General features: G+C 38.9%; 2 protein-coding genes across 3 annotated transcripts in view; one reads left to right on the top strand and one right to left on the bottom strand.

Annotated features, from left to right (window-relative positions):
- The window catches only part of col4a2 (collagen, type IV, alpha 2), an 87556-nt gene extending 81488 nt beyond the window's left edge, over window positions 1–6068 (bottom strand). For both annotated transcript variants that reach the window (XM_057852161.1, XM_057852160.1), the window contains exons 1-3: window positions 5915–6068; window positions 5758–5839; window positions 5539–5590 (exon numbers count right to left, since the gene is read on the bottom strand). In XM_057852161.1, coding sequence (XP_057708144.1) covers window positions 5539–5590; window positions 5758–5795 — 90 coding nt within the window. In that variant the 5' untranslated portion in view covers window positions 5796–5839; window positions 5915–6068. The remainder of the gene's footprint in view (window positions 1–5538; window positions 5591–5757; window positions 5840–5914) is intronic.
- Window positions 6069–6123: 55 nt separating this feature from the next.
- The window catches only part of col4a1 (collagen, type IV, alpha 1), a 119410-nt gene continuing 111437 nt past the window's right edge, over window positions 6124–14096 (top strand). Inside the window, exon 1 of the mRNA XM_057852162.1 lies at window positions 6124–6335. Within this exon, the coding sequence (XP_057708145.1) occupies window positions 6264–6335 (72 nt within the window). The 5' untranslated portion in view covers window positions 6124–6263. The remainder of the gene's footprint in view (window positions 6336–14096) is intronic.

The following is a 14096-nucleotide window of genomic DNA, read 5'->3' on the forward strand; positions in this document are numbered from 1 at the left end:
TAGGAAATCTGTACGAAGAATGGCGTCTTCCTCTGACACAGATCTGATTCCCAAAACATCCGCCCGCCCGCTCATTCCATCTCGCTCCAACACATCTTGAAATATATTCTCAAACGCACGTGAATCAAAGCTTCAGATTGGAAACATCCTGTTGGCGTTGATGGCCTCAAGAGCTTTCCTTCCTCCAACTGATGAGGGAGGGCGCTTCTATGCATGTTTGCGCGCTCATTAGCCAAAGTGATTCAGTCTCAACGAGATCCCTCAAGTCTTATAAGCAGTGTAACATTTCACAACCGTATCAGTACACAACTTTGCGCGGGGCTTTTTCCACAAGTGCGTCAATATTTTTCCATTGTAAAAACATTACTAACCAGTGGGAAAAACAACCTTGAGTAAAGGGGAAAAGGGGGGCTTTTTGCCAAAGCAGCAGCTCGCGTAAACAATTTAAGTAGGAAAAATTACTTAAAGAAAAAGATACAAGAGGCTTGGGAAACTATACATCCATTCATCGATTTTACATGCTATATCATTCCACCCCATTGTCCATCTTCATCCATCAATCCATCCATTCATCATCAGTTCATCTTTTTTGTCATTCATCCATCAATCTCAGATCAATCTTCCTTCCTTCCTTCCTTCCTTCCTTCCTTCCTTCCTTCCTTCCTTCCTTCCTTCCTTCCTTCCTTCCTTCCTTCCTTCCTTCCTTCCTTCCTTCCTTCCTTCCTTCCATCTCACATCATCCATCCATATTCCCATCCCTCCTTCCTTCATCCATTCATCTTGACATACATTCATCATCCATCCATCTTTCCATCCAGTCATTAATCTAGCTATCTGTCCCTACACCATTTTAGCATCATCCATCAATCTTGACATTCATTCATCATCCACCCATCTTTCCATCCAGTCATTAATCTCGCTATTTGTCCCTCCACCATTTTAGCATCATCCTTCCATCATCTCTCCATCCCTCCATCCATCATCCATCCATCATTTTATCAATTTTATCATTCATCCATCCATCACATACATCCACCCAGTCATTAATTTCACTATCTGTCTTTCCAGTGTTTTATCAATTTTATGATCCATCCATCCATCCATCCATCCATCCATCCATCCATCCATCCATCCATCCATCCATCCATCCATCCATCCATCCATCCATCCATCCACCCACCCGATCCATCCATCCATCCATCCATCTTATCAATTTTATCATTCATCCATCCATCCATCCATCCATCCATCCATCCATCCATCCATCCATCCATCCATCCATCCATCCATCCATCCATCCATCCATCCATCCATCCATCCATCCATCCATCCATCCATCCATCATTTTATCATTCATCCATCACATACCATCCATCCAGTCATTAATCTCGCTATCTGTCTTTCCAACATTTATCAATTTCATCCATCCATCCATCCATCCATCCATCCATCCATCCATCCATCCATCCATCCATCCATCCATCCATGTTGCTATCTGTCCTTCCATCATTCTATCAATTTTATCATCCATCCATCCATCCATCCATCCATCCATCCATCCATCCATCCATCCATCCATCCATCCATCCATCCATCCATCCATCCATCCATCCATCCATCCATCCATCCATCCATCCATCCATCCATCCATCCATCCATCCATCCATCCATCCATCCATCCATCCATCCATCTATCCTCTTCTGAACATGAACATGAAGCATCTTGTTGGTGTTTGTTTACAATTCGTGAGTTTTTCAACTAGAGTTTACAATTTGTGAGTTTTTCAACTAGCGCATCCAAAGTGATGATCAATTCTAAAAGGAAAACATCTTGAAGACGTTATTCCCTATGGAGAAGGGGGGATTCCCAATGTAAAACATGGCATTGAGGACGGATGGTGGGAAAAAGCTGTTACGCAGAGGTGGGGATCTGCTTGAGAGATCCAGCCAAGTCCCACGGGTGAGCTTTGGAGATGAAATTGAACAGAAACATATGTTGCAACGTGCAGCTGAGTTGGAACAGAGAACTGTACAGAGATGTGTTATTAGTTGCACGTTTCCTGCTGATTGTTATTTAAAAACACATTTCAGCATCTATTTAAATGTGTCCGATTACAAATATGACATCTTGACATTATTGAACAGTACAGTCAATTTGGGTTTTGTTCTAATTAACTCATTCACTGCTACTAATCATGGTCAAGCTGACATTAATTCATTCGATTTTGTTTTTTTATTTGTGACCAAAGTTTTTCTTTTTCAAGTAATCTCAATTAATCTAGCAATAGATTAATGTAATTAAATATTTTTTTAAACTTCAGAACAAAGCTTGAAAAAGAAGTGTGTCAAATCAATGCTCAAAATTAGACTAAAAAAATAAGTCATTGGCTGCTTTTGCAAATAACCCTCATTAATAGCGATTAATCCAGCAATAAATTAATATGATTAAACTTTTTTTTTAAGACCAAAGATTGAACAGCTAAACTTGAGTAAAATCAAAACAAAAACATATTGTAAAGATTAACTAATTGACTGCTTCTGCAAATAATTTTAATTGACCACAATATATCTTTGCTCAGTGGAAGGTTGACTCGCACTTGGTCTGAGGGAATACAACAGATCAATGGGCAGCGTGGTCTCACATTTTGACCTGTTTATAAAACATGCTGTCAAAATCAGAAGAATGTTGAATGGAAATTTACTAAATTATTGGCTTGCTATCTTAGATATATTGGTTTTGAAAATGAGAAAAATTCCTTTTTGTCTCAGTCGAAGGGGTTCGGTGAATCCACATATGAAACTTGTGGGGTTCGGTATCGTTAGCAAGGTTAAGAACCACTGATCTAGAGAAATATATATTTATGTATGTACTTCAGAACAAAACTTGTAACGGACCACTTGAGTCAAATTGACACAATGAATTTAGGGAAAAAATGGTTAACTGCCATTGATGCTTATAAATGTCCAATTCAATTTGACAGGGAGGGACGAATGAACGAATGTGAACATGTAAAACATTCGTTGACTTGCCCCTAGCAGTCAAAATCGATTAGATCGTCGTTAAGGGTTGTGAATGAGTTGACTATTTGTAAAATAGATGCTAAACAAACAATTGGCAAAAGATTCAGTAAGGGCAATAAAAATAAAAATGCATCATGAGGATGAGGAAATCACAACATTTGTATTATGCTTTCCTTGAACTGTTAGTACAATCAATCTTGGACCAGAGAAACACAATACATGAAAGACCTGTGGTGTGTCATATGCGTTTAAAATCAAATCTGATTAAAACCAAACAGCCATTGCCTTTTTTCTTGTGAAAAAAACACCCTACATCTGAAAGATTTTTTTGCGTACCAGCACGAGCTGCCAAAAATCACACATAAAACCAAACTACTGTTCATGCAACTGCCAAAGTCAGGCAGTAACACAGTAACGGTAAAAATAAGTGTTATTGTAATGCTTTGGTTCTTCTGGATCAGTTTTTGCAACAAGATTTTCCCAAGTTTTTTCAGAACAATGTAACTGCAGTCATTGATTTAATGTCATTCATTTTCTTAACTGTAACTAAGCCACGTCTGAAAAGTTATTTAAAAAAAATACATTATGCTAACATCATGTGATCTCGTTTTAAACTCAAGTCATGTTGGGCTGCTCACATAATCTCTCTAGCTAGTGGACTTGCATTACAAGATTAGCGCTCTTCCTGACAGTCAGTCGTTTTGAGCTGGTGGAAAAGAAGATCCAGAAGTTTAAAGGGGAACTTCCACCAAATTTGGTGACAATGTCATGTCAAACTAGGCATGTGCCGATAACCGGTTTCAAGGTATACCGCGGTATAAAAACGTCACAGTTTCAAAACAGCAAAAATTTTCCGTCATACTGTCCCTAAGGTATTAGCTATTTGTTGTGTTCCATAAATACATGGAGAAATCCCTTGCTTGCAGCTGCAAAACTCAACCCTCCCCCACTGGTTGTTGCTCAGTGTCAGTGAATCAGCTGTGCTACACCATGGCTGGAGGAGGTGAAACTCCTGAAGTTTTCCCCCCATCGAAGAAAACGAAATTGCTGGTATGGAAATACTTCTGTTACAGAAAAGTTACAGACAGCCATGGCTTAGAGGAGGACGGTCAACGACATGTAAAACATGTTTGCTGAGGGTGGCTGCTGAGGAGGCAATACCTCCAATATGATTTCACATTTATACAAAATTAAAGGTTAGTAAACACTATCATGAAAGCTTCCCACCAGCTACGAGAGTTAATTCCAGCGTGTTTAGTGTGTCTAGCGGTGGTAAAACATGTTTTTTCCCCCTCTTTGGCAACTATCTGTGTTGAGAAAGAGGGAGAGTGTATAATATAAAAATGATACGAGTCATACACACGTGCTTTTTATGGAAAATAATTCACTTATTTTTGTCCTGATGATAATAATGTTAAGCTGTGGCTGTGGGTTTACGCTCACCGAAAGGACTGCATTTATTTTAATTTTATTTGGACTATTTTTCTTAATTTTATTTTATCTTAACATTATACTTATTTTCCAATCTGCTAATGTTTTGAAAAATAAAAATCCTGTTCAATGGAAAAATGTTTTTTTAAACCCAGATATCTCAAAGTAAGACATTTTAGAGCCATTTTTGATTTCGGTTATCATACCATCAGAATCTCAGACCGGCACATGCCTATGTCACACCGCGTCTTATGCTTTTTATCTGCCCACGTTGTGCTTCCTACATGCCCAATCAGCCAATCCGAGTGAAGGATTTCCATGTAAACATTATTTATTCAAATTTGATCCAGGCTGCCACACATCAATGAGAAAATAAGCAAAAACGACCAAGTCAAATAGCTTGACAAGGGAAATTTTCAAAATTCATCTTACATATTCTTAAAAACTCAAATATAAATATAAATATAAAATATAATTTATATAAATATAAGAACTAAAATAACATCAAAGGTTTACTACTGTAGTAAAAAAAAAAAAAAAGAAAAAAAAACTGAAAAATCCCTAGTTGTTAATGCCCAAGTGGATGAAAATTGATTTGCATTGAGTCAGATTTTAGGGCGGATATTAATATTATTGTATTTATTTTTAAAAATGTATTTTACTATTAGGTTATTATTTGTTAATTATCTTGATACCTTGTTTGGAAAGTAAAATCTACTGAAAATATTCCGTTTAACAACATTTATTTTAAAACAAAAAATGCTTGTGCCATTTCTAAAAGTGATGAATTTGTTGTTATTTTAAAATAAACATGAATGCCATGCTCATGATTTGCTTTCTTGGGTCAAACAAAATAATGTGGCGGGCCAGATCTGGCCCACAGTCAGCAAGTTTGACACCTTGTACTCCTACAGCAATGCTATGCCAAAACCAATCCCCTTTTGCATTGAGACCCTCCTCACGCGTGACACTCCCACACTGACCAGACTTACTACATGTGCGCACGAAATACTCATTTCCATATAGAAACACAACTTTTCATGTCATTGACTTGACACTTATAAAAAACACAAAAAAATTACTTACAGCCTGCGCTTCTGAGACAAGAATGACCACGCAGGCGCACAGCAGCAGCCACCTGTAACAGTGAATGACAATGTTTTAGAACCATTGACGGCTATAGACGTCGTCCAATTTGAATTCGGGTCTGACAGCGATCGATCGTTGCCCGTTCAACTGGATTCGACCCCTATCGCCGTCAGTGGCATCCAATGTGTTAAAAGTTAAAATTGTGTGCATTCTCACCTTAGATGCGTCACGATTTTTTTGTGATGCCCTTGCATAGTTGCAAAAACTCCGCTGCTCTTAACACATGATTAAACCCCACCTAGGACGCAAAAGTCAACTAATATCTTTCAAATAGAACAGCGAAAAATAGAATGTAGTTAGAACTCGTACTCACCGGAGCGATAAGCGGGAAAAAAAGTTGTGGAATATTCTCCCAAAAGTCACTCTAAACTTGTCGAGTGGTTCCTCTCCTTACGCCGAAACGTCCAAAGTGTTTGCGCTGGTCGCATCATTGGCTAGGGTGGTCGTTCTAGTGGGTGGAGAAGGGATGATTTTTTTTTTTTTTTTTTTGGGTGGGGAGGTGTGGTGTGACGAAAACCCCCCAAACTAAACCCACTCGCCTTGATCAGAACTTCATATCGCGTCTGGACGCAACATGCAGGCTACCGCGCTCCGCCGCTAAGTGAGGCCGACATACAGGTGCTTGTTTGCGGACTCGCCAAGTGGTGCGCACCGTCGTAGAGATGCTGCTTCCCGCTGGCACTATTCTGCTTCTGTTGGCTGTCTCGTCAAGTTTGGACATCGCCACGGCTGAAGTGAGTAACTCTTTGAAAACTTTTTGTAAAGTGACTGAAATGTGTTGCTTTTTGGGCTTTATTGTTATGTTTGCGTGGATGAAACCATGTTTTTCTGCTCTGATGGTTGCTGCGTGCTGCCAATTTACTGCTTTGATTGAATTACATCCTTATCCTCGTTTTGCTGCACTGTACCTCTATTCCTGCTTTCACGCAGTTCGGGATAAACACTCTCATCTCTCCTGGGGCATGGGAGGAGAAAGGGGGGTGGGGGGTTGAAGGGTAGGGCCTCTGGATGTGTGGGTGTGGAGCATGCAGGCCTTCTATCAAATACCCATTTTCAATGCATTGTTGCATGAACATTGGCTGCCATTGACGGTAAAAAGCGTCCAATCCTGCTCCCCCTGGTGGCCGAAAAGTGTCATTGCATGTAATTGAGTCACCTATATATGATTTTAAAATTAAGAGTTTCCCGGTAAAATACTGTCTATAAAAGTTGTAAAGCAATACAACAAGAATTAATAAAATGAACAAAAATAGATATTTTTTTATAATGGGTCAAAATTATTTTTCGAATAGATCATGTAACTAGCACCTTAGACCAGGGGGCCCCAAACTTTTTTGCACCACGGACCGGTGTTATTTGGGTCTTTTTTTTTCACGGCGTGGTGTTTTGACAAATTTTTCAACCCACCAAAAATTGCAACGATGCAGTTCTACGCATGCGCGTAACGTTAAGCATGGCCGCAAATGCAGCGATTCCAAAGTAAACACTACAAACTTTCTTTAAGGAAAGGAATATTAACTTACGTTTGATCATGGAAGTTTGATCGTGTAGAAAAGTTCTCCTCAGATACATCCTGCCATCTTAGCTGCACACAACAACTGCACACTGCTCTCTCACCATTAACGGCTTCGCCTTGTCGTGAAGCATTAATTAAAAAGCTCGCTTCTCAAAGATACGATGTTGGAAATTGTAGCAAGGTTTTCAATGCTCTCGTAGCGATGTCAGGATATTCTGGAATGACTTTAATCCAGAACCTCGGTAGAGTTGTTGTCTCAAATGTACGTTTAAGGTCGCCGTTATTTGCAATCTCTACAAGCTGATCCTCCTGTCGCACAGACATGCTCGAATCACTCTGTTTATTCACAAACGGTTCACGAATCCACTCCTTCTCAGTTCGTGGGTCATCGAGGTTGTAGGCTCATCTTCCGGCTTGTCAGGTGCCCTTTTCGCTAGGGTTGTTCCGATCATGTTTTTTTGCTCCTGATCCGATCCCGATCGTTTTAGTTTGAGTATCTGCCGATCCCGATATTTCCCGATCCGATTGCTTTTTTTTGCTCCCGATTCAATTCCAATCATTCCCGATAATTTTTCCCGATCATATACATTTTGGCAATGCATTAAGAAAAAAATGAATAAAACTCGGACGAATATATACATTTCACATACAGTACATAAGTACTGTATTTGTTTATTATGACAATAAATCCTCAAGATGGCATATACATTATTAACATTCTTTCTGTGAGAAGGATCCACGGATAGAATGACTTGTGACTTTGTATATTGTGACTAAATATTACCATCTAGTGTATTTGTTGAGCTTTCAGTAAATGATACTGTAGTCATGCCCAAATGCATGATGGGAAGTGGAACCATGACTGTACGTAGTGCTACCAATTGATATATCTTCTCTGCGTTGGGAAATAACATAAGGTGTTAAGAAAAAGATCAATTGCTACCTTGCTTCCCCACATTGCTTCCCAGTATATTTCTAATCGTAGGGAGAGGGATTGTAAGGCTTTAGCCAATTAAAAAAAAGCTCCAAAGGCTGCCAAAATTCACTCTACTCATTTTACGCTGCCTTTTATCTCTCTATATAGATAAAACGGCGCCATTACAGATTGAGCGCCCCAATGCGTGAGTGGGTCGTGCAGTGCATGCATTAATTGCGTTAAATATTTTAACGTGATACATTTTTAAAAAAATTAATTTTCACAAGCTCACATAGATATATTATATACACAATACAAGATGTACTGCTAGCAGTCCAATCTTTTCTATGACGACATTCTAATCTATCCTGTAGTATTATATCTAGAGTAAACAGGAATATTAGTGTGTTAAGCACGGGCACAGGGTTAATTGGGCCAGAATGCAGTCGTTAATAAATTAATATTTCTGTACGGCACGGTAGCAAATGCGCCACGGACCGGTATCGGTCCACGGCCTGGCAGATGGGGACCCCTGCCTTAGACGGTCATTTACTTACTTACTTATTACTTAGCCAAAACCACCCGAGGACCAAATAGGCAAGATGGATATACTTAATTTTTTTTAAACCTAAGCTTTCAAAAGCGACAACAACTACTGAGCAAGAACCAAGGATTGAAAATGTGGACCATGAAACGCCATAGAGCACTGCGAAAGTGGTGTGCGCAGTTTCAATTTGTCCCGCTAAAGACGCTAATTATACACCAGAGCCACCACCGGTGTCTTGCCAATGTAGTTACCCCCGTCAAAATTTGTATCCCCTGGCTGCGGGAGCACACACATTAGTTATGAGTTATGTCGACTTAAACAATGCATTGAAGTCAGAAAAGAACCACAGTTATATATTTTGGACATCGACGTTTATTAAATTGGAGAAACTCCATACAGGACTTGAATTACAGTAATAACAGTTACAGGTCATCCAATGAGTAAAACAGTAAAACATTGCCTATTTTCACATTCAGTATGTATGTTACGCTATACGACATACAACTTTTTTTTTTTTTGATGGATGGGCCATGTTTTAAATCCTCGTAGATAACTCACCAAAACACGGAAACAAAGCAAATCAGTGCATCGCAGTGGCTTTGCCCAGGGGATACAATTTTTGACGGGGGTATCTAGATTGGCACGACATCGGCGGGAATACCATATTCAATTGATGACGATCTTGGGCAAAAGTATAGCTGTTCTAAGCAGCTTGATTTATAATTCGCCTCAAGAATGATGGGAAACAAAAAAAATGCTCATTTTCAACCTATTATTATGAATATTCTTGTAAGTTAATTGTATTGCTGACACTGCATTTCGGAGTCCTCAACATGTTGTCCTGCCTCAAAAGTCAAACTCCGCCCATGGTCCAATCCGTTTTGAAATGGGATGGCCGCCAGCCCCTCTCAGTTCAAATGGATTGGACATCTATCGCCATCAATGGCACTGAAACAAGTGCCCGCACAGTTGAATTGAATGTTACATTTATTGCTCAAGACATGTTTTTCTCGGTTTAGGAAAACTCAATTTGAGAGGTGTCATGATTTCTATTGGACAGCGACAACATTATGATTTGCACCATAAAATATTACAACTGTGATAAAATGTTTTTTTCCCTCTTACTTTCCACTGGATCTTTTTTATGAACTCATATTGATTGCTGCCAACCATCCCAGCCCAAATGCATTGGACATATATCACCGTCAATGGCAGCCAATAAGTTAAGCATCAAAATCCACAGTATTTCAATAAAAATCCACAGGTTTCAAAACGTGAAATTTAGGACTTTTAAACATCATTTTAAGACCACGTAAACAGAATTCAATGAAATATTATGCCAAATTTCGCAGCTAACGTTGCAAAAATTCTTAAGTCATTTCATTTCTTCAACATAATTTCCCACAGTGCGGCAAAATTTAAAACTGAAGGAATTTAAGACTTATCAGATGAAATTCAATACCTTTTTAATACACTTTGTCAAGATTAGTAAAGACTTAGAGCATTTTCTTGTTGCTGTTCGTTCATACAGTGGGGCAAATAAGTATTTAGTCACCCACCAGTTGTGCAAGTTCTCCTACTTGAAAAGATTAGAGAGGCCTTTAATTGTCAACATGGGTAAACCTCAACCATGAGAGACGGAACGTGAAAAAAAAAAAAACTGAAAATCACATTGTTTGATTTTTAAAGAATTTATTTCCAAATTAGAGTGGAAAATAAGTATTTGGTCACCTACAAACAAGCAAGATTTCTGGCTGTCAAAGAGGTCTAACTTCATCTAACGAGGTCTAACGAGGCTCCACTCGTTACTTGTATTAATGGCACCTGTTTTAACTCATTATCGGTATAAAAGACACCTGTCCACAATCTCAGTCAGTCACACTCCAAAGTCCACTATTACCAAGACCAAAGAGCTGTCGAAGGACGACATTTGGGTGATCCAGAAGAGGACTGGGAGAATGTGTTATGGTCAGATGAAACCAAAATAGAGCTTTTTGGTAGAAACACAGGTTCTCGTGTTTGGAGGAGAAAGAATACCATACCCACTGTGAAGCATGGGGGTGGAAACATCATGCTTTGGGGCTGTTTTTCTGCATAGGGACCAGGACGATTGATCTGTGTAAAGGAAAGAATGAATGGGGGCATGTATCGAGAGATTTTGAGTGAAAATCTCCTTCCATCAGCAAGGGCATTGAAGATGAGACGTGGCTGGGTCTTTCAGCATGACAATGATCCCAAACACACAGCCAGGGCAACAACGGAGTGGCTTCGTAAGAAGCATTTCAACGTCCTGGAGTGGCCTAGCCAGTCTCCAGATCTCAACCCCATAGAAAATCTGTGGAGGGAGTTGAAAGTACGTGTTGCCCAACGACAGCCCCAAAACATCACTGCTTTAGAGGAGATCCGCATGGAGGAATGGGCCAAAATACCGGCAGCAGTGTGTCAAAAGCTTGTGAAGAGTTACAGAAAACGCTTGGCCTCCGTTACTGCCAACAAAGGGTACACAACAAAGTATTGAGATGAACTTTTGGTATCGACCAAATGCCTATTTTCCATCATGATTTGCAAATAAATTCTTTAAAAATCAAACAATGTGATTTTCTGTTTTTTTTTTCCACATTCTGTCCCTCATGGTTGAGGTTTACCCATGTTGACAATTACAGGCCTCTCTAATATTTTCAAGAGGGAGAACTTTTTGGGAGAACCACAATTAGTGGTTGACTAAATACTAATTTTCCCCACTGAATGTGCTAAAAACCAACAAGTAGAAATATGCACTGACGTTTAGGATAAAGTAGGTGAAGTTTCCAGCACATTCTTCACCCACACGGATGTAGCACAAGTTCAGGTGAGTGGGAGGAGAAGTCGGAGGATCATCCCATGTCAAGATGATGAAGAACAGACTCATGAGAGGAAGTGACACCTCATGAGGGAGTCTGGCGTTATCACACGTTGATTTTCTCCCCTTCATATTCCATCATCTTTTAAGCTCATTCAAGGAGCTTACATGTGGCCTTCAATAAAGTAGCGGAGGCGTTTATCTACTTTCCTAGAGTGACACACAACATCTGGTTTGATTGGACTATGAAAAACACCAGGGATGAGGGGGTTTCTGTTTGGCGGAACATTTTGCGGTTGATCCAATGACACCAAGAAACGGGACTGTTTACAATATTAGCATGATATTTTTTTGGGAGTCATTCCTTTACCCACTTAAACTTTAGCAAACAGCCTGACTCATAAAGATGTCCAGGTTGATTGATATTTCAAGTGCTTTCATATATTTCAACCCACACAAGAAAATGTTTAAAAGTTTTACAAAATAGAGTTTTTGGTGATATCAAAAGTATGACATACAAACAAATATGCAATCTTTGGTTTTCTGAACATTGACTCAGTTTCCCACAATGCATCAGAAGCTGGTATATTGGGCAGTTAGCCAATCAGAGACCAGTATTTTCGAATAGCAATGTGATATGCTAGAAATAATGGGAATATATGCCATTGATGGCGTGAGACGTCCAGTCAATGCACTAGACGTCTTGCACCGGCACTGAAAGATGAGAATTCACAGACTGTCTTTACAGTTGAAATTAATTAGACGTCCATTGTCGTTGATGGCAGGCAAAGAGTTAAAATATGTATGAAATTTAACGAAAATTTTAATTTTAAATTGTTTCTGTAAGTTCCCAGGTGTATATTTAGGAAAACATTTTAAAAAGGAAATGTAGATTTAAAAAAAAAAAAATCAGCTTTTGAACAAGTCTGTGGCACTTTTGACTCATTTCACAATGCCAAGTCACATTTCAAGGAATTTCCAATGATTATTCATGCTTTGTATGGCCTTCCGCAGAACAAAACTTGATGTTTGGTCTATGTCACAATCACTGCTGTTGAACTAAGGCCTGGAGTTAATATATAGTATAAACACCTTGTCATGCTGCAACCATGAACCCAGCTGACTGTGTTTCAAAAGGAGACGTTTGAGTGTTGTAACTTTCAATGCCGGTCTTGGTCTGGAGACCACATGGTGAGGGTCTTGGTCTTGTTTCAGTCTTTGTCTCACTGGCAGGCAGTGTATCAACTTCAGGTTTTCAAGAAAAACATTTGGCAAAAAATAAATATGTTCCATTTTTCATTGCTAATATTCTAGCACCATGCAACCTTAACAATGTAACAAATTACAGTATTTGATTTATTTATTTATTTTTTTTTACATCGAATATTATGGCCTCGGGCTCATTTCGGTCTTTACTTGTCTCGGTCTCGAATCCCAAAAGTCATGTTCTACTATTGTCAGTAATTAGTAAGTAAACAACATATTGTGATATCTCGTTTTTGACCAGAACCCACCGCAATAAGTGAAAAACCGCAAAGTAGGCCCCCCCCCCTCAAAAAATGGTATTTGTTTCGTTTTTGTGTGTGTTCAATTAATTTATTCAGATTTAGCATTGGAAAGAGATACAAATAAGACATGTTTTTTTCACTTTTTTCCCCCCAAAGTATAATGACCACAAAAAAAAAACCTTTATGTATATGCATATTTTAACAAATGGTTTTTAGGCACTTCAAATGTAATAATTATAAGTTTAAACATGTTACAGTCCCACTGAATTATTTTTAAACAAGAATAAAGTATAAAAATACGGTCTTTGATGATGTCTTTATTAAATGCTTCATTGGCGGGTCCACTCAAATCAGCTCAATTTCCTCAATTACACACAATGAGTTGCCACAGCAACTGTTTGACAAGTTAAACGATGATTGACGCATGCAGCGCTTTGATGCTGAGACTTCCAGGGATCTGTGGCAAGATCAAATAGAAGACATCTATCAATCATCGTTAACTTTAATAAGCAACTCCATTGCATTGCCTGAACAACAAAAAGAAGGAAGAGGGAAGGAAGGAGGCAGAGTGAGACTATGCAATCGGCTCGGGACAGCTCATCTTTTTTTGGGGTGTGTTTTTTTTTTTTTAATTGGAAGAAAAATAAATCCATGATGGACTGAAGGCGCGAAGTAGCGAAGGATCACTGTACTGCAATGAATTGGTGATGCAAATGCCTGAATTTTTAAAAAACATTTAAATAATGCAAATATGTTTTTACCCTTTAATGAAGAGGTTTTTCGGACGTTAATACAGAAATATTTCACAAGAGCGCAATGAAAACAGATTTTTTTTCCCTTTGAATTTATACACCACAAGATGTGACATACCTAGTCACATGATCTCTTCTCTTCCACACGTAACAGGTTTTGGGCATCCATCTTCCTTCAATAAAACCTCTCAAGAGAGTTCAAAAGAGTTATGAAACTTTTTTTTTTTTTTTAAACCCTTCTAAGGCTATGGCTTTAGTCACAATTATGCTTGCCGAAAAATTTCAAATACCGCTTACAATTACCAAAAAAACTAATGTAAACACAGCTTCAGCCTCTGTATGGTCTTTGTCTCAACTCCCAAAGGTCTTGTCCTTGTCTCGGCTATCAAAACTCTTGGTCTTGTCTCAGTCTTAGTC

The sequence above is a fragment of the Corythoichthys intestinalis genome, chromosome 12 (genome assembly GCF_030265065.1).
Source record: "Corythoichthys intestinalis isolate RoL2023-P3 chromosome 12, ASM3026506v1, whole genome shotgun sequence".
Lineage (NCBI taxonomy): Eukaryota > Metazoa > Chordata > Actinopteri > Syngnathiformes > Syngnathidae > Corythoichthys > Corythoichthys intestinalis.